This window comes from Juglans regia, chromosome 5, assembly GCF_001411555.2.
Source record: "Juglans regia cultivar Chandler chromosome 5, Walnut 2.0, whole genome shotgun sequence".
NCBI classification, from domain to species: domain Eukaryota; kingdom Viridiplantae; phylum Streptophyta; class Magnoliopsida; order Fagales; family Juglandaceae; genus Juglans; species Juglans regia.
Window position 1 is genome coordinate 6,413,625 of NC_049905.1, and position 21,201 is coordinate 6,434,825.

At 36.7% G+C, this 21,201-nt stretch overlaps 2 protein-coding genes across 4 annotated transcripts; one reads left to right on the plus strand and one right to left on the minus strand.

The window, feature by feature from the left end:
- Positions 1–849: 849 nt before the first annotated feature.
- Positions 850–7,559, plus strand: LOC108989877 (ubiquitin-activating enzyme E1 1-like). Of its 3 annotated transcripts, none has more exons than XM_035690476.1 (7): positions 850–1,022; positions 1,257–1,636; positions 2,383–2,600; positions 4,069–4,863; positions 5,102–5,970; positions 6,085–6,517; positions 6,759–7,559. In XM_035690476.1, the coding sequence occupies exons 2-7, from the start codon at positions 1,273–1,275 to the stop codon at positions 7,353–7,355; spliced, it is 3,276 nt and encodes a 1,091-aa protein (XP_035546369.1). In that variant the 5' UTR covers positions 850–1,022; positions 1,257–1,272; the 3' UTR covers positions 7,356–7,559. The 3 variants fall into 3 exon arrangements, with proteins under 3 accessions (XP_035546369.1, XP_035546368.1, XP_018819183.1); XM_035690475.1 differs by having other exon boundaries at positions 1,260–1,636; XM_018963638.2 differs by lacking the exon at positions 850–1,022 and having other exon boundaries at positions 1,058–1,636.
- Positions 7,560–8,427: 868 nt separating this feature from the next.
- On the minus strand, positions 8,428–9,885 carry LOC108989853 (uncharacterized protein At5g39865-like). The gene has a single exon (XM_018963613.2). It carries the CDS (start codon positions 9,453–9,455, stop codon positions 8,664–8,666), a length of 792 nt encoding a protein of 263 aa, XP_018819158.1. The 5' UTR covers positions 9,456–9,885; the 3' UTR covers positions 8,428–8,663.
- Between the last annotated feature and the right edge of the window lie 11,316 nt (positions 9,886–21,201).

The following is a 21,201-nucleotide window of genomic DNA, read 5'->3' on the forward strand; positions in this document are numbered from 1 at the left end:
GTGTGCTGGGTACTCTACAAACAGTAATGTTATTTAAATTTTTTCTTTTAAAAATACCCTTAAAGTTGAAAAAAGAGAGACAAAATCCCCTTAATAAACCAAATATAAAATGAAAAAAAATAGGAAGATAGCAGAGGATGCGTTATTAACTGTATATTTCTCACTCTATATTCTAAAATTCTAAAACTTAGATATAATTTATAAAAGAGAAAAATTATATTTATAAATTGGTACGAAAATAAATTAATAAGCTTTTATTATACACATGAACAATAATTGTGTCTTTTAAACAAATTAATTATGAAAAATTATATTTGAAAGTTGGCATGTAAAAATACACCTTTCATTTTATTGATATGATAAAATTTGATTTGTCCAAGAAATTTAGAATTTAATTTTGTTATAAATTAAATTTTATTATGTCAATAAAATAAAAAGTTTTGATATTTATTTTTTTCACGCATCACATACTATATTTTAAAAACAAAACTTTTTAATTATAATATTTTTAAATTAATTAAATTCTTCTACTTATTATCTATATATTACATATTTAATAAGAAAAAAAATATAACATATAAGAATGATGAATATAATTTTTCTAAAATAAAAAATGTTACCACTTTTAGATAAAACAACTCAATTATTATATTTAGAAATAATTTTTTTTTATCAATTATTATTTACTGTACATATTTCATATTTTATAAAAATTTAAAATAAAAATTATTTTAAATGTGTAAGTGAATAGTTATTTATGTATATTAAAATCTATTTAAAAATTATTTGATCTCAACAAGGCCCAAAGCCCATCCATAAATACGCCTAGCTCTACCTTCCACTTCCATTCCGCGTACGAACTACGAACCATCTCAAACATTTCCTATTTCTGCTCAACAAACAACATTTGAAAAAAATAAAAAAAAACCACAAGCCTCCTCCACCCCAACCAAAAGAAATCCATCCATCCCTCTCCATCTCCCAGATTCCTTTCTTCTTTCCATCCCTCACCGTCCTAATCGGTACGTTTCTTTTTTACTTTTAACTCTACGATTAAGGTCTTTAATCTCCTTTGCTTGGAGTTTTAGCCTTGGAATCATGTTGAAATTAGGGTTCTTAGGGTTTATCGTTTCATTTCTGGTTCCGATCTTTGTTGGATTCGCGCTTGGAGACTATCTTAATTGTTCTTACAAGTTCTTGATTGCTTTTCTGGTTGTTGTGATTCTTTCGATAATGGGGTTTTCTGGCGTATTCAGCAGCTTACTGCACTATATGCTTCCTAGAAAGCGAGCTTGTGAAGGAGTGGCTGTACACGAAGATACTGATAACAACAACGAAAACAAGAAGATTCGGATCCTCGAAGCGGCCGATCCAACGGTGAAGATCAGCAGCGACGTCGTTTGTGGTGAGAACAACTGCAACAGCAACAGCAGCGACAACCACGGTAGCGGTAGCTTAGTTAAAAAAGAAGAAAAAGAGGAGGCTTCTTTCATGGCTTTGGGTGATGCCAATTCGACGGACATCGACGAGGATCTCCACAGCCGCCAGCTCGCGGTGTATGGCCGTGAGACGATGCGCCGGCTTTTTGCGTCCAACATCCTTGTCTCAGGGATGCAGGGTCTTGGCGCCGAGATTGGTATATATATATATTTCTCCGTCAATAATTTTCAGTTCTCTCTTTTATTAACCAAGATGTCTTTTTTCAACGATAAATCTCATTTATAAAGAAAAAATGTCATTTTTCACCGATGGAAAGGTAAAAAAGATGTCTTTCATTCTCCTTATAAGGTCTGGTTCACATTGATTTTGAATATTCACTATGAGGATCTAGTTTCATGAGTGATGGGGTATTGATTGCTGTTTATTATGAAATCATCTGGTTGTTAGATTGTCCTAGATTAGTTTATTTATTTTGGAGTTTTCGCATACACGTTCACGTATCAGTCATGTCAGTTAAGTTGGCGATTCTTTCCTTCTCTGGCTTCTTTGCACTTGAACATTGTCATATTTGGTTTTGGTTTTTCATCTCTGCCAAAAAAGGTTCGGAGGTTGGTGGACAGTTTGTGGTGTTCATTTTATTCTTTCTCATTCTCCGAGAGAACCAAACTATATGGAAATGATGCAAGAGCGTACCTATCATCTGATACATTATTGTCATGTACACGCTGCATTTGTTGGGATCGTCTGCTGCCCCTTTCTTTCTTATATTTTTCTGGCCCCTGATTTTAGTTCTAAGAGATATCTTTTACCTCATATTCTTTCCATGACCATGTAGCTGTGAGTTGATTCTAATTCTTGCCAGCGTAGTAATTCTGATATTGGTTCTGTGATCCTTACTCTTGCTGGTGTGTTCAATGTTCCTTTTTTGTTGGTTTGCTGCAGCGAAGAACCTCATTCTTGCTGGTGTCAAGTCTGTGACCTTGCATGATGAAGGGGTGGTAGAGTTGTGGGATTTGTCCAGTAATTTCATCTTCTCTGAAGATGATGTTGGTAAGAACAGAGCACTTGCTTCTCTCCAAAAGTTGCAGGAGCTCAACAATGCTGTGGTTGTTCGTGCCTTAACAACAAATTTGACAAAAGAACAGCTTTCTGATTTCCAGGTACTTTTGTTTCTTTTATTTTTTTGTTGATTTATTGATTGTTTAGTCATTAATGGAACTTATTGATTCTAACTTAGCCCAAAAAAAATTAACTATCTTGATGTTCTTGGAGGCAATTCGAAATCGAACCTCTGCATAATGGTTCTTACTTAGATTTTGTTTGGGTGCCATTTGGGTATGAACAATTTAACTTATCAAAAAGGTATGAAAAATTTAGGACATGGTAACAATTAAGGAAAGAGAAATACTTTAGCCACAAAGAGATTACACGAAAGCAATCTCACAAATTGACGTGGTTTGATGTGGTTCGTCAGATTGTAACGTTACTTTTATTATAAAGTAGATCTAACGGATCATATAAAGCTACGTCAATTTGTGGGATTACTTTTGTATAATTCCTTTGTGGCTGTAGCGCTTCTCATTGGGCCACCCCCTAGTTTTCGTCTACTATTTCTTATTTCATTGGAATTCTCTAGGTTTCAATTATTAGATATTGTCTTGATGATAGGTTTCACTTATTGGATATTATCCTAATGATAGCAAATTGAGTTTAGATTTCGTTTGGTATCAATGTTGGTTAAATTATTGTTGTTGCTAGATATTCATCATATTTTCATTTGTAGTTAGGGTTTTAAGAGTAAGTTGTCATATGGTGAATTTCCATTTTTAGTAGTTGCTATGGTTCTACTTCCTAGTTGAGTTCATATCACAAATTGGTTGAATGGATTCGAATAATGATGAGGAACAAATTTCTAAATCTTTGAATCGGTGTTCTTTATAAGTTCCAATCTGGTTTTCATTTACGCACACAAGCTAGCACCTAAGTAGCTAATTTAGTATGGGTATTACTGAAATTGTAGTTTCTAAATCTAGTAATTTACTTGAAACTGTAAAGAGTAAATGATTAGAATATAATTTTTTATTTGATGAACTTCTGATGAAGACTCCTCAAATGTCCATAAAAAGTTTGCTCTAGGGTCAGTTTGGCCTTATCTCTGCATTTAATATAAAGATGATATATCATATTCCCATTAAGCTGAATTTCTTAACAATGTTATGGAGATGTAGAGTTAGAAACATCCCTAATGCCGTAACCAGAGATTTGTGTTTCTTCAGAACTAGCGGAATATGATTTTATTTGCCTTCTTCCATTACACCATTTGATTGCAAGCCACCATCCTCAACCAGAGAACTGGAAAAGGGAAATTGTTTGTTTAAAGCATGGAGCAGGATAAAATGCTTGCGAATAGGATAGGAAGTGCTTGCTTGTTTTGCAGTAACTCTATACTGGTGATGTTTTGGGGTTGCAGCAGCGTAGTTCAAATCTTGATTGTTTTATCTGAATATAAGCTGATTGTTTTATTTATGCAACGATAGATTTGCTCTGTGTGTGTCTCAATGCACTGGTTTGTGTTTGTATCGTGGTTATTGGATTGGATAAGCTAATGTTTATTCTCTGGTGGTGCAGGCTGTGGTCTTCACTGATATCAGTTTTGAGAAAGCCATTGAGTTCAACGATTACTGTCATAATCATCAACCTCCTATTGCATTCATCAAAACTGAAGTCCGAGGCCTTTTTGGTTCTGTGTTTTGTGACTTTGGACCTGAGTTTACTATTGTTGATGTTGATGGAGAGGAACCACACACTGGTATAATTGCATCAATCAGCAATGACAATCCTGCCCTCGTATCCTGTGTCGACGATGAAAGGCTTGAGTTTCAGGATGGGGATCTTGTTGTATTCTCGGAAGTTCACGGAATGACAGAATTGAATGACGGGAAACCTAGGAAGATTAAAAATGCAAGGGCTTATTCATTCACCCTTGAAGAGGATACTACAAACTACGGAGCCTATGTGAAGGGTGGTATTGTTACACAGGTGAAGCAGCCCAAGGTGTTGAACTTCAAGCCATTGAGAGAAGCGCTAACTGAGCCTGGTGATTTTCTTCTCAGTGATTTCTCCAAGTTTGATCGCCCACCTCTCCTGCACTTGGCATTCCAAGCACTGGATAAGTTTGTGTCTGAGTTGGGGCGGTTCCCTGTTGCTGGTTCAGAAGAGGATGCTCAGAAACTTATATCTATTGTCACTAACGTTAACGAGAGCTTGGGAGATGGTAGACAGGAAGATATTAATCCAAAACTTCTCAGGCATTTTGCCTTTGGTGCAAAGGCGGTACTGAATCCCATGGCTGCAATGTTTGGTGGTATTGTGGGACAAGAGGTTGTGAAAGCATGTTCTGGGAAGTTCCATCCACTTTTCCAGGTTACCACTGATTTTTTCTTATATCATGTTCTGGATAGTTGGTTAAGCTTTCTAATATTGAAATTATGCCTGAAGGAGCCTTTCTAGCTGGCCTCTGACCTAGGCTTTTGATGTTAGTCTAATTGTTTATTCTTGGTTGCAATACGATCTTGACCACTTTTTGAGGGGTGAGAGTTGGTTTATATCTTATCTTGATTGCTGTTCTCATAATGTAATGTTGGCTGGCTTGTTTTTACAGTTCTTCTACTTTGACTCAGTGGAGTCCCTTCCTACAGAGCCGGTGGATTCTATTGATTTTAGACCATTAAATAGTCGTTATGATGCTCAGATTTCTGTCTTCGGTTCTAAGCTTCAGAAGAAACTGGAGGATGCCAAAGTGTTTATTGTTGGATCTGGTGCCCTAGGTTGTGAGTTCTTAAAGAATGTAGCTTTGATGGGAGTTTCATGTGGCAATGAGGGGAAGCTTACAATTACTGATGATGATGTGATTGAGAAGAGTAACCTCAGCAGGCAGTTCCTCTTCCGTGATTGGAACATTGGTCAGGCCAAATCCACCGTTGCTGCTTCTGCTGCTACATCAATAAACCCTCGTTTCAACATTGAAGCCTTGCAGAATCGAGTTGGTCCTGAAACTGAGAATGTGTTTGATGATACTTTCTGGGAGAATTTGAGTGTTGTCATTAACGCTCTAGACAATGTGAATGCCAGATTGTATGTTGATCAGAGATGCTTATATTTCCAAAAGCCACTTCTTGAGTCAGGAACTCTTGGTGCCAAATGCAACACTCAGATGGTGATCCCTCATCTCACAGAAAACTATGGCGCCTCAAGAGACCCTCCTGAGAAACAAGCCCCTATGTGCACTGTACATTCATTTCCACACAACATCGACCACTGCTTGACATGGGCTCGATCTGAATTTGAGGGTTTGCTTGAGAAAACACCAGCAGAAGTGAATGCCTATTTATCCAACCCAAATGAATATAGCACTGCAATGATAAATGCAGGTGATGCTCAGGCCAGGGATAACTTGGAGCGTGTGCTGGAGTGCCTTGAAAATGAACGATGTGAGACATTCCAAGACTGCATTACCTGGGCTCGTTTGAAGTATGTTCCTTGAATAATTCTTTTAGTAGCTTTTCTTTTTCCTTCTGTGAAAGCTGTGATAGAAGTCTTTGTTTACCCCTTCAATAGAATGATATTGTCTTTTACTTCACTCAGGTTCGAAGATTATTTTGCCAACCGTGTGAAGCAGTTGATTTATACTTTCCCTGAGGATGCTGCAACCAGTACTGGGGCTCCATTCTGGTCCGCACCTAAGCGGTTCCCTCGTCCACTGCAGTTCTCAGCTGCTGATCTTAGTCACCTCCATTTTGTTATGGCAGGATCCATTCTACGTGCAGAGACATTTGGTATCCCAATTCCTGACTGGGTCAAGAACCCTAAGAAGATGGCTGAAGCTGTTGATAAAGTGATGGTCCCAGAATTTCAGCCCAAGAAAGATGTGAAAATTGTAACAGATGAGAAGGCTACGAGTATATCTACAGGTTCCATAGATGATTCGGCAGTCATTGCTGAACTGATTATGAAGTTAAAGCAGTGCCAGAAGAACCTGGCACCAGAATTTAGGATGAAACCAATTCAGTTTGAGAAGGTATACCTTCTACCGTCCATCACTTTCATTCGATTTTTAGCACTATTCCCATGCTTGTCTCTTGTCACCTGCCCCTAGATTGATCTATTGTTAATCTAAAATTAGTCTGTAATGGTTTACTCTGAAATTTCTATAAACTTCTTCCCCCATTTAAGCTCCCCTTGACTTGAAGTAATTATCTGCAAACTGATATTTGAATCAGCTTTCTGATTTTCATGAATTTGATCCCATAAATGTCTAGGATGATGATACAAACTTCCATATGGACCTTATCGCTGGCCTTGCGAACATGAGGGCACGAAATTACAGCATTCCGGAAGTTGACAAGCTGAAAGCCAAGTTTATTGCTGGAAGGATCATTCCTGCGATTGCAACATCCACCGCAATGGCCACAGGTCTTGTCTGCCTGGAGCTCTACAAGGTTTTGGATGGAGGGCACAAAGTGGAGGACTATCGGAACACGTTTGCCAACCTTGCACTGCCTTTATTCTCCATTGCCGAGCCACTTCCACCCAAGGTTATCAAACACGAGAACTTGAGTTGGACTGTCTGGGACAGGTGGATCCTGAAAGGCAACCCTACCCTGAGGGAACTCATCCAATGGCTCAAGGAGAAAGGGTTGAATGCCTATAGCATTTCATGCGGAAGTTGCCTGCTTTATAACAGTATGTTCCCTCGGCACAAAGATCGAATGGACAAGAAATTGGTGGATCTGGCAAGGGAAGTGGCCAAAGTAGACCTACCTACATACCGTCGGCACCTGGATGTTGTTGTGGCTTGCGAAGACGATGAGGACAATGATGTTGACATTCCTCAAGTATCCATTTACTTCGGTTAGGTTCTTGTTCCCAATAAGCCTTGTCTATTGGATTGTGAATTTAGGCTGAGAGAGAACTCTATATTTTTATACCTGTCTTTGGCTCTACTGTTAATTTAACACAGGAGAACACCAACATGGATATTTTTCACCAACATTTTATATATAAATTCGGGAGTAACTTTGATTCCATGTGCTGTAATAATTTTCCCCATGATTGCTTTATTCTAGTGGTATTTCTATTTTTACCATGAATGTCTAGGAAGGTACTCTCAAAATTTCGTATCTGTGGTTGCTCTTGCTTGAATCGTGTTCCTATGTCATTGCCGGTCTTCCTTCCTTACATGGTTGAATGATTTCGTGACTCGAACGGCATTACTGCTCTTTCTAAATCCATCGTAAAAGTAATTAATTATGATGGCTGGACTGGTCAATGATTTCTTCAATATCTCTTGATGATTGTGAAATGTCTTTTTAAACACGACTAGGAGAGGATGGCATGAACCATCCTGATAGGCTGGGTAATGTGGGGCTTTTGCAGCATTCTCCGTATCAATCATTCACCCAACGATTTTTTTTCAAAAATAAATTTATAAATTGAGATATTTTTGTATTATATGTTATAATTATTTTACAATAAAAATAGTTTTATAACTTAATGGTTACGTCAATTAGTAAATTTATTTATTGACTAAAGTATTTTTCTTTACGAAAAAGGGTAAGAACTATTTCATATGGTTTGGACCTAATTAATGGTCATCTCAAATCCCCTTGTAACCTCTTGTTTTCTCCTATTGTCTCTCTCCCCTGGACCTCGTGAGAATTGCCGAAAGTCCCATTCTGATTGGAAGCACAAAAATGATAAAATTGAGTTTTACAAGTGAACAGTCTTTTTGTAAGTGAGTTTGCACATTAAACCCGAGCACCGATACTGATATATAGGACATCTATTTAATAAAACGGTGTGAATTAAAGAAGAAAATAATTTTTATAAGATAAAAGACTTTCTTCTCTCAAATTTTCTTTTTTAATAAAAAAAATGATATCAACAATACAATTTGATGCATCAAACTACTTGTATTGATAAAAAAAAACAAAGGTAAGATGCCATAATTTTGATAGAATGAATTTAGCTGAAGAATGTTATTTGACTCGCAGTCATTTTTCTGTTGTTTTAGGAAAGTGGCACAATCCTATGTTCACGCTCCCAAATAAACTTTATAACGTAATAAAGCTACAACATTAACTTGTCCAAAATCCCCTTTTTTTTTAAAAAAAAAGTAAAAGGTAAAAAAGTAAAAAGTAAAAAATAAAAATAAAAATCTACTTTTAGTCTAATCGGACGGCTGAGAGAGGCGCGGAGTGACAAGAAGGGCACCTGATCATACCGTTCTCGTTGCACGACGTACAGCTCTTGAACCCGCTTTTTTCCGTGAACAGTTTATGGCTACCGTAACACTCGCCGCACAGAACGAATCTGTAGCCGCCGCACGCGTCGCACACGCCCGGTTCCACTGCGGGCAAGCCTTCCACAAGCTTCTTGAGCTCTCCCGCCTCGTGCAGCTGCCGAATCTCTTCCGCTCCGCCCACGTACCTCCCGCCGATGAAAACCCTCGGCAAGCTTAACTTGCTTTGGTTTTGGCCGCCCAGGATCTCCTGAAGCTCGGTTAGGAACGCCGAGTCCATGGAGAGATCTCTTTCGTCGAGCGAGACACGAAACCCACGTAGAATGGATCGTACGGCCCTGCAGTCCTCGAACGTGGACCTCACCACCCGGAGGCTTGTGAAGTACACCACAATGCGCTTCTCGGTGCCGGGGATTCGAATCGACGGTTTGGATTGCGTTTTCGCAAGTGGGTCGCTGCCCGATTGGGCCGAGACGGCTGCGACATTTGGACTGGACTCGGGTGAGTCTGCGGGTGGGTGAGTCGGTGGGCGAGTTGACCAGGCACGGATGATGGAGTTGGCGACTCGGACCCGGTGGAATATCGACGGTTTCTTGGCGGTGGGTTGAGGGGGCTCCTCGGCGCAGAGCTCTTGGACGTCCTTGAAAGAGAAGAGGGTGGGCGGAGGTGACGTGTTGTGAATTCGAACGGTTGATTTGCCCAACTGCCGCCACATCGAGGGTAAGGATCGGAATTCGGATTCGAAGACCTCGAAACAAAGAGAAACGAACCGGGAAACGAAACGAAAACAAAATAGACACACAAAATGGGTTTGCGTTTCTGTTTTGATTGCTGCTTAAAAGCGAAGGATTTAATGATAGAAGGAGGAAAGCAAGGTTGGGCTTGCAGGGTTTGGAAATGGAAGCTCAATCTTTTCTCCCTTATTTATTTATCCATTTATATATTTTCCCTTGAGCTGTGAGAATTGAGATTGTGGGAGGGGGGAAAGGAAAGGGTTAGGGGGGAGGTTTGGGGGCTAAGTCGGTTGGTTAAGATAGTTGACGTTGTCTTCGTGTTTTCGCTTTAATGGGTTTTACGAGAAAAAAAGGGTGACAGAAGCTGTGATTACACAGATGGGATGATTTGAGCCTAATTATAGATGACATGTCCTGTTTACTGTTTAGTGTATGGATGGGATGATTTACCCTAAAATTACCATGGATTCTTCTTTTCTTCTTTCTTTTTTCATTTCTTTTTTGTTGGGTTTCTTTTTTGGGTTGGATTTGGACCAGGTCAATGCAGAGTTTTGTATGTTACCTATGAGAGGGGTATATATCTATACATATATATATATATATGTATATATATATTTGCATTGGTCTTCAATGAGGACATAATATATCTGCAATGCTTGCTGGTGCTGGCAGGAAAGTGCAATGCTGCTGTTATTGCATTGGCAGAACTTTTATATGTTTAAATGCCTTAAAACAACCCAAATTAAAATGGTCTCCCTGGTGACAGACTAGTGAATTAAAGCAAACAAACCCAAGAGAAGTGCATTTTCATGGTGAAATGAAGAAAAAGGTAGTGACTTGTGAGTATCTCTGTTTTTGGCAAGCTTGAATCACAATTCTTCCTAACTTCAGTTGCAATTCTGCGCGGGCTCGGGCTCGGGCTCCTCCTGTATGTGACAGATTGTTATTATATTCACGCAGGTCATAAATTGGATGGAGGATGTGATGGTTTCTAACTCTTCCCATCAATGGCTCATTGACTTCTGTATTCAACCCTTTTCACCTGCTTTCACTACCACAAGGAAAACAAATTAGGCATCCTAAGCTCCATGCCAGAAGATTAAAGAATAAGAATAAAGGTGAAGAAAAAGTAAGAGAGAAACAGAGAGCTGCAAAATGTGTATTCTTGGACCATGTTAATGTATGATTACTATAGGAGGATGAGACAAGGAGTGTGTGGTAGTTCTGAATAAGTTGTCTATTTCCAAAAGTTAAAAGGTTAAAGTCGAAGTGGGTGGATCCTGAAAAGTTTAACAGGGAGGCACTGAAGTTGTCTGATTTTAGATAAAATTTAAGATTGAATTGATATGTATCAATTTTGTATTTTTTAAAATCAATTGTCCACCGATTATCCTCCTAAATTGATATTTCTGATTTTCGGTCCGATCCGATTTTTCAATTTTTTAAAATGTAAGTTTGTCATTAAAAAATAAAAATCTGTTAATAAAAAAAAACTGTTTCAAAAAATCTATTTTAAAAATTTGTTCCTATTACAAAATCTGTACTACTAAAAAAATCTGTTTTAGTAAAAAAATCTATTTTAGTAAAAAAATTAGTATTAGTTATAAACTTATATATTAGTATAACTATATAATATATTATACTATGTAATAGTATTAATATTATACTATTAGTATAGTTATATATTAGTATTAGTCATAAACTTATATATTAGTATAGCTATATAATATATTAGACTATATATAATATAATTTAATATATATTTTATGTTTAAAGCATATGATCAATTAAATTTTCATCTTCAAGATTAAACTTTGATTTTATAAATTATAATAACATTATTTTATATATAATTATATTAATAACATATGATCAAACAAATTACAAATGTTCATATTTAAGATTAACATTTTATGTTATAATTTATAAATTATAATATGAAATTATTTCATATATGATATATAATTATATATAAAAATTTCACATATAATTATATATTATATATAAAACTGATATATAAAATATTAATTTTTATATTTTTTCTCCCAACCGGTCCGGTCCGGTTCAGTTCCGAAAATCGTAGAATCGGAACTGGACTGGTTTCGACCGGTTTGCATAATTCAATAACCGGTTTCGGACTGGACCGGTTTAAAACCGGTCCAACCAGTTCGATTTTTCGGTTTAAATTTACACTCCTAGTTGGGATAACGGAGTTTCGAACTCCAGATCTCCATTTTAAATGTTGATGGTTATGCTAATTAGGCTACATGCCTTTTGACAACGTTAGATTCAAGTTAAATAAGATTCATCATTAAAAAAATTATTATTTTTTATATGAATATTAAATTTATCTATTTTTTTTATAAGAATGAGTAAAATTTACATATCTTAAGACTGTAAATATCATTTCTTTTCAATGATATTAAAAGTCTTGGTTAGATCACTGAACTTTGACCGATAAATGCCTAGTTCCTCTAGTAATTTCTTGGTAAAGTTTAAAGTCTAGCACCTTTCACATAAGTAAAGTGGTATATTAAGTGTGTTAATAAAAGACTTGAGCCATCCTATGAAGACTCAAAGCAATCATAAAAGAGGTTGTTCCTTGCTCATCCTGTGAATAATCTCCTTCGTACTACCAGGACATTAGAAGGCAGGCTACCTTTCCTCTAAAATCCCATTATAAGTCTCTAATCGTACAATTAATTTAATTTATAAGAGTAACATTAATGTTTATAATGCTATAATAGCAGTGGACAAGTCGAAAGATTCCATCTTTGCCTCCCTCCATAAATCGATGACGTAGCCCAATCTATGGCTGCTACCCAACTAGGCATTCCTCAAACAGTCATATATGCAGCTGCAAATGGTGACTTTTCAATTGTTTACAACTCACAAAAATTGCATATTTTCCAACCAAACCCAATCTTTCACATTCAGGGAAAAAAACGTGGCATGCATCCATCTAAAAGAATAATAGTTTATCTTTCAATAACTTAAAATTCTCTGTATTGAGTTCATTAGTTTCAGGTGTCAAATTCTTGTGAGATCGAGCATTAGTAGTGGACTCAATAAAGTTTGGTCAAAATTTGAATAGAGAATTCACTTTTATAAATTTAACTAGTTACTTTTCAACAATATCAAATAACAGACTCTCCAAATCTATCACTATTTTGTTAAAATATTGATTTTAACCTTTTTGTTTATTTTAATTCTAATTATTATTTGAATATTTATTCGTTATTAAAAAAGTACACATTAACTTTCTAATGTTCATATTATTCCTAACGGATATAATGTTTTAATGGTCTTTTTTTTTTTTTACAACGGTCATATTCTTTCAAATGTGGGAGACGTCGACGACTGTTGTTCCTTCATCTGAAGTTGTTGTTCCTTCGTCTTTCTCAACTCTTGGCATAAAGCATATCAATTGAAGTTGTTGTTCCTTTGTCTTTCTCTTGCGCTGAGTAAGATGAATTTTTCTTTATCTTTTCTTCTTGTGCGGGAGGAACAACAGATAGTGGAAAGAGAATTATTTATGATAAAAATAATATTTAGCCAGCCCATTGTCAGTGAATAAATCTTGGGCTAAGATTATTGTTCATTTATTGAGTCTATTATAGTGAATTTTTGTACAACCTAGCTAAATTTTGGCCAAAATTTGACTAAGTTGAGTCCACTACTAATGCTCTTAAGTTCAGTAGATCTTTCTCTTCCTAATTAGAGACCCATGCTTTTCTAGTTTAAGGTAAAAGAAGAGACGACTTGAATAAGTAATATGCACTCGGTAGATTACCAGATTTGTGTGCTCTTAATATTAAACACTTGACTCTTGAGGACTGATTTACACAAGATGAGGAAAGATGTTTTATGATTGTTTATCTAAAAGTTGGCGTGAGGCTTATTTATTTAGAATTTGTACAGATCATTTCTCTTTTACATAAAAGAGAGTTGGAGTAGCTAGCAAGAGAACTGGACTCTTTATTTTTAGAATAATGTTACGGTATACACTAAATGTGCACTCTCAATATGAACTCCAAATGTGCACTCCATAATTTTTTTTTCTTTTAAACATTTTTTAAACATTCCTAATCATTGCATTAAACAATACTATGGCCTTCAACCATTACATGAGTCCCTATACCAGATCTATTATATTCAGCCATAACTAGAGGCTCAATACATGGGTTGATGTTATCAATGTTTATCATTTCAATACTCAAAATAACAGCTTGTTGTGCCAATCGATGTGCCACTCTATTTGCATCCCTCTTGACATGTTTGATAATCCAGTTTGTATCGGCCAAGATGGTCTTGACATCTTGCACTAGGCAACTCAGCAACCCATGGTTATGTGTGTGTTGTCTCATTGCCTTCACAACTTACATTGAGTCCTAGCTCTGTACACAAAATTGCAGCAGATACTAATCTTCTTGCTTTTGCTATAGTAGGTTGTGAACAAAAACACAGTTGCTACATCAAAGTAGCCAGTATTTCACCTCCACTATCTTGAAAAGCCACTCCCACACCAATTCTGTTGCCTGTTTCTCTAACTACTATGTTCCAATTAATTTTGATCCAATTTGTAGGTGGAGCTTGCCATAGTGTGCTGACCTGTTGGTTAGAAGTTGGTCTTGAGCTGGCTTGCCTTCTTTGAATTTGTTGATACTCTTCATGTGCCTCTATAGCTCGATTGAACAATACTGATGGAGGTAGAAAGTTGTCCTCAAATAACATTTTATTTCTTCTAGTTCATAGTGATCTTGCAATCTTTGCAAATAGACTAATATATGACTTGCTAATTCTTTGAACCACCTGCATGAAAATGCAGCCAATGTCTTCCTCAGTAACTGAAGCTTTTTGAAGCTGCCTACTGCCTAGAAGCCATACATCCTGTGCAGATGGACAAGTCCATAAAATGTGGCCTGGTGTTTCTTCAATTTGCTTGCAAATTGGACATAAAGGGTCTGTGAGAATTTTCCTTTTGTATAAATTCAGCCTAGTAGGTAGAGCATCGTTTCATGCACGCCACATGAAAACTTTCACTAGATTTATGGTCTGCATTTGCCATATCTGTTTCCACAACTCACATTGTGATCATGCATCTGATTACAAAGATGATAGATACTTTTAACAAAAAAACTATCATTTACAGTATGTTTCTAGACCAAAGTAACCTCTGCATTAGTCTGTATAACAGGTAGTTTCATAATTTCTTTCACCTCATCTTCCAAAAAAATATCTTTAAGTAGTTGTAAATTACACCACCCAGATTGAGGATCAATCAAATCAGCTCCCTTAGCATTTGCTGGTAATAGCTTCATAGGAGTCTGAATAAAGCCTGATCCCTTAGCTGGCATCCACTTGTTTTTTCAAACCATTATATTTTCCTTATTGCCCACTCTCCAAATTATACCTGTCTTAACTATATTGATGGCTGAGCAAATACTTCTCCATGTGAAGGAAGGCCTTGATCCAATTCTAGCTTGTAGAATAGAAGTATTAGGAAAGTAAATGGCCTTGAGAATTCTTGCTACAAGAGTGGTAGGATTAGTAAGCATCTTCCAAACTTGTTTTGCCAAGAGAGCAGAATTGAAACTGAGTAAATATCTGAATCCAAGTCCACCATTTGATTTACTATTGCTCAAGTTGTCCCAACCTTTCCAATGAAGTTTAGCTGATTTATCTTGAAAACCCCACCAGAAATTAGCCATCATTGAGTTAAGCTTGTTGCATAGGAGTTTTGATAATTGGAACACACTCATACTATATGTTGTGATGGCCTGAATAACTGCTTTAGTAAAAATTTCCTTGCCAGCCTGTGATAGAAACTTACTTTTCCAATTCTCAATCTTTTTGCTCACCTTTTCGACAAAGCTTTGGAAAGCTCTGATTTTTTACCTTCCTATAATAGATGGTAGCCCCAAATACTTTTCCATATTAGATGATGCTCTCAGTCCATCTACTTGCATGATGTAGTCCCTTGCAACTTGCTTGGTATTGTTGCTGAAAAATAAAGAAGTCTTATCCCTATTAAGTCTTTGCCCTGAAGCCTGCTCATAATAGTTGAGGATTTGATTTAAGGACACCCATTCATTCAAACTTGCTCTACAAAATAATAAGCTATCATCAGCAAACAACAAATGACTGATTCTAATCTGTCCCTTTGCTAATGGAACACCTGAAATTAATCCTCTTTGTTCTGCCATCTGAAGGTTTGTTATTAACACCTCAGAACAAATAATGAATAAAAAGGGTGATCATGGGCAGCCTTGTCTAAGTCCACTTGTAGGCTTGAAAACTTCTTGAGGAACCCCATTGAGTAGAACACAAAAAGAGGAGGATGTTATGCATTTCAGAATTAGATTAGTCCACTTTGCATTAAATCCCATTTTTAGCATGGGTTCTTTGAGAAAATTCCATTCTATTTGATCATAAGTCTTGCTCATATATAATTTCAATGCCATATAACCCTTTTGTCCATGTATCTTTGTTCTCATTGTATGAAGAGTTTCATAGGCAGCCAATATGTTATAAGATATTAGCTTTCTTCTAACAAAGCCACACTGATTTTGGAAAATAATAGAGGGAAGAATCTGTTTTAGTCAATTGGCCAACAATTTGGTGATAGTCTTATATAAAACATTACAAAGACTTATGGATCTATATTCAGTAATGTTCACTGGATTATTGCATTTTGGAATCATCACTAGATATGTAAAGTTGATAACTTCCATGTCCTGGTCAAAATTTAAAAAAGATAGAATTGCATTAGTTACCTCATCTCCCACCACAGACCAATATTTCTGATAGAAACAGGCCCCATACCCATCTGGACCAGGTGCTTTTTGTGGGTCAATTTGGAAGATAGCCTCCTTAATCTCCTTTCTTGTGAAAGGTGATACAAGAACCTCATTCATCTGCTGAGTAACCTTTTCAGCAATTGCATTAAGAGAAGCTTCCATATTACAAGGTTCTGAGGTTGCAAATAACCTTCTATAGTATTTTGTAAAAGCTTCCCCAATTTGTTTGGGTTCTAAAAAGGTCTTCCTAGTGTCATTAGTTACCTTAGAGATAGTATTCCTTTTCATTTTTTGACTTGCACATAAGTGATAGTATTTTGTGTTTCTGTCACCCTGTTGTAGCAATCTTACTTTAGCCCTTTGTTTCCACTTCACATGATCCCTTTCAAGCAGGTCATCAATTTCCCTTTGTAGACCTTTGAGTTGCTGCATTGAATCTGTTGTAGCAGACTATTGCAAATCTTGCAATCTACTTTTTTTTGAACTAAACTGGCTCTAGATTGAAATTCTTTTCTGTAACTCCACTGTTTTAAAGTCTTCAAGCAAATCTCGAGTTTCCTCTTGACAGTTGTTAGTCCTGCATTATTGATTCCAGACTGACGCCAAACCTCGCCAATAACTTCCTCACAATCTGTAAAAATTGACCACCTGTCTTCATATCTGCACACAGAAGATGTTCTTCTTGACCGCTCATTCTTTTGACCTACTAACAGTAAGATAAGGCAGTGATCTAATGTAGTGGAAGCCAGTACTTGGACCTCTCTCCTACCAAATTCTTCACACCACTCAAAAGTGGTTGTGGCTCTATCTAACTTTTCTTTAGTAAAAGAATGGTCATTTTTGAGATTAGACCATGTGTACTTGCCTCTGATGAACCCCAAATCCTTCAGGTTGCCGAATCGTAACACATTTATGAAATTTTCCATTTGTTTTTCATCCTTTCTAGCCTTCCATACTTCCCACTGTGATGTAATATCTTATTAAAATCTCATATGCAAAGCCATCTTTTTGGATTAAGAAGTTTAAGATGTCTCAATATACTCCAACATTCCTGCTTTTTTTCGGTTTCAGGATTTCCATAAAAGCGAGTTAGCATCCATGATGACTCTTTTTTATCCACCCATGAATTTATATGCCTATGTAAGTATTAATTCTAAGCTTGACTTCCTATTCCCAAAACAAAGCCAGTCCTCCACCTTTACCAACTCTTTCAACTGAAAATATACAATTAAAACCCAACATTTGTTTTATAGCATCTAATTGTTTTTTATGCATTTTTGTTTCTATAAGAAACAAAATGCTAGGCTTGTGAACCTTAACCAAATGGCTAAGGTCTCTAACTGTCCGAAGGTTGCCAAGCCCTCGGTAGTTCCAACTTAGGAGCCTCATTTCTCTCGACGGGACTGGTTAACACCCTCCGCCGATATATCCAAATCAGATGCCACTGCCTGTTTTTTCCCCTAGCCTCTTGATTATTTTCCACAACAAACAGAACATTATCTTCTTCATTCTTCCTTTTCCTTGTAGCATAATGAGAAGAATGTATGAATTCAATATTGTTTTGTCACCTTGCCTTCCTATTCTATTTATTGATACTGGACTCAGGAGTAATCTGTGGTATGCTAGTAGTATACTGATCCTGCAATAGCACAAGCCTTTCATCTTGAGAAGTGCTTTCCATGACAACTGTTGATTTCAGCTCTGATTGGTCCAGTGAATCATTTGGCTTGTGTCTTGATAATTCTTTTGGTTCTACTTCCAAATTTAACAAAGGTAAAGCACTTATTTCTTGATTTCCCACCTTGCTTTCTTTTGTGTCTTCTTTTATTATATTCTGCAACATCAACTTCCCTCCTTCTGCCACAAGACTTTCGACAGATTGATTGAGGGTCCTATTACTATTATCCTGCCCTTCAGACCTCTTATACTTAGTAATACTTGCATTTAGATGCCATGAAGTACTACCATAACTAGAACCTGTTGCTGTGCTAGGAGCCCTTAACCATGACCCATACTGTTGAGTACTAGTCTCTTTAGTCAATTCCAGTTGACTGTTCTGACTAGCACATCCAGATAGGCCATGCTTAATAACCCCACAGGTAAAGCAAAATCTAGGGAGCCTTTCATATTTAAATTGTAAAAAGCCTCTATGGCCTAACAGATCCACAACCTTTCCTATTGCCAAAGGTTTCATGAAGTCTACTTCTATGAGAGCTCTAACCCATTTGCCCCAACAGTTTTCATTATAATCTGCTTCAACCTCTTAATTGTACTAATAGAGGATCCAATCATTGTTCTAACTTCCTTATTCATGTATCCCAAAAGTAAGTTGTGAATTTGAACCCACAAAGTGGCATGAGTAAAGCTCAATTCTGTCGGAGGAGTCAAGCCATCAAAAGTTTTTAAGCACACCAGATTCATGTCAAATAACCAAGGTTGTCCCTCCCATATTCTATTTATATCAGCCTCAGATTGAAATTCAAAGACATAAAGGTTCTCTCCCACGTCAATTATTTTGATACCAACACAAAATTTCCACACTGTAACCATCGAGTTTTTAAAAGTATCTTTATTAATCCTCTTGTTAGCTATAACCTTCCCCACTAGACAGAGTTTCCCTTTTTCCATAGTTTATTTTACTTCCTTACCCGTAATTACTACCTCATACATTTCCTCATCAGTTAGAGAGAATTTGTTCCACAATTCTAATAGTTCTTCAGCCTTGTAGTATCCAGAAGCACTCTCACCAAGCTTTTTAAATACTTAGTAACAAAATAGGAAATACTAGTTAACTAAGTCTTGTTTTAGGCAAAGGCACCTTCCACTGAAAGTGAAGGAGTTCTTCCACCTAGCTAGAATTCTCCAGAGTCAAGAGGAAACCTATGTGATTCAACTTCCCTTAGCACGGATTTTTTTTATTCAACTGTTGTTTGCCTTCTTGGTTGAATCAAATTTTCGTTGTTTTTTCTTATCTTTATTGTTGATGTCACTATATTGACATTAAAGGATCCACTATGCTTCTACCTACTATTAGAAAGTTTTGCTATCTACAAAACAAAAGTGTATCTTTACCTACGTCAATTGGTTGCTTTAATTTTTTTTTTTAATATGCATTCAATCACGTTCACAAAAAGTATGTAAAAATGATTGCACATAAAAGTTTTGTTTAGAAAATAATAGGGTGTCTAAGTTTGCTTATTTTTTTGAAAAACAATAAATTTGTAATTTATACATAAAAAATTAATTTTTTAATGGTAGACTTCCCTTTTTTTCAAAGAAAATGTTCAGAGTTTAGTTACTATTTTTCAAAATGAGTATACAGAATTTTCAATATCTGGTATAACTCATATGTAAAATGTCAGTTTGTGCGTTTCCAAAGAATTAGTTGGGATAAATATGAATAGAGAAAAAAAAATGTAAAAAAAAAGTTTAAAGACATTGTTGTGAACTCTGTACAGTTAATGTTGCTGTCACAAAATTATTTTTTTGTGAGTATTTTAAAAAAAATAGTAAAACTCTGGCTATTTGATTGCCTTCAAGACCATTTTCTTTGTTTTTAGTCATTTTCTTTGCCTCTAAGCCTTACACAATCTTGGGTTAGGCTTTTAATTTTGATTATCGACTATGGAAATTTGTTAAGGACAAAGTTGGCCTTGCAAAGACCTTCAGCCTGCAACCATCACAGCACGAGGACTTGAGCAATTCCACGCAACAAACTCAGCAACAAATGTACAGTGCATGCATCGTGCCTCTCTACCTCTGCAAATGAATCCGTAGCATTAGCTCTAGAATATTCCATTCATTGTAACCTATGTGTATAAAAGGATCTCATGTAATAAAAATTTTTCAAGTAATGAAAATCACACAAATTCTTTACTATAACATGGTACCAGAGCTCTAAAGGACTAAACGTCCATGACTTCCTCGCTTGATTTCTCTTCTTCTCCCACCCTCCCTCATCCCAATATTTCTCATACAATCTCCGTCAAGCTCACCATCGATAACTACTTGTTATGGAAGGTTCAATTGGTTCCTTACCTTCATGGCCAATGATTGTATAAGTATGTTGATGGCTCTTTCCCTCCACCGAACCCAGAACTCGATGATAACACTCCAAATCCAGCCCACGACCTTTGGCTTCAACAAGATCAATTAGTCATATCCGCCCTTATCTCCTCTCTTTCTGAGCCACTCATAGCACACGTTGTTGGATGTACCCCTGCTAGAGTCGTATGGCTCTCTCTTGACTCAACCTATGCCTCAGTTTCCCAAGCCCGTCTTCTACAAAATTAGCTTCAATTAGCCTCCCTTAAGAAAGGCCCAGACACCATTTCATCTTACTTTCGCAAAGCTAAAACTCTTGTTGACACCATGGCAGTAGCTGGTCATCCCTTACCACCTGAAGAATTTATTCCTTATCTTCTTGTCGGCCTTGGCTCTGATTATGATGCTATTGTTACTTCCATCTTTACTAGCCTTGAACCTATTTCTCCTGAGGAGCTGCTTGGACACTTATTGGCCCATGAAGCAAGGATACTTCCCCACTTTGATGTGAGCACCTTTCCTACGGAACCTTTTGTAAATTATACAGCAAAATCTCCTGCTAATCACGTGGCCGAGGGCCTCGTGGTGGTGGTCGCAACTTCTATTGAGGTCGTAATGGTTGTTGTTCTACTCGGGGTCGTAGCGGTTACACAGGTAACAATGGTAGAAATTCCTTTTCACTTACTGACCAACAGTTGGTTTGTCAGGTATGCAATCGACAGGGCCACTCGATACTCACTTGCCTTCATCACTTCAATCAAGCCTATACTACTGCCTCACCTATGATTGCAAACTTCTCTTCTTCAAGTTATCCCTTGAACATAAACTGGTATCTAGACACCGCCGCAACCAACCATATAACTAATGATCTGAGTAACCTCAA

Excerpts from the sequence above, each read along its gene's own strand:
- LOC108989853 (XM_018963613.2), bottom strand. The coding sequence starts at position 9,455 with ATGTGGCGGCAGTTGGGCAAATCAACCGTTCGAATTCACAACACGTCA.
- LOC108989877 (XM_018963638.2), top strand. The coding sequence starts at position 1,099 with ATGTTGAAATTAGGGTTCTTAGGGTTTATCGTTTCATTTCTGGTTCCG. Across the intron at positions 2,601-4,068 it reads AACAGCTTTCTGATTTCCAG|GCTGTGGTCTTCACTGATAT; the intron begins GTACTTTTGTTT and ends CTGGTGGTGCAG. Across the intron at positions 6,518-6,758 it reads AACCAATTCAGTTTGAGAAG|GATGATGATACAAACTTCCA; the intron begins GTATACCTTCTA and ends ATAAATGTCTAG.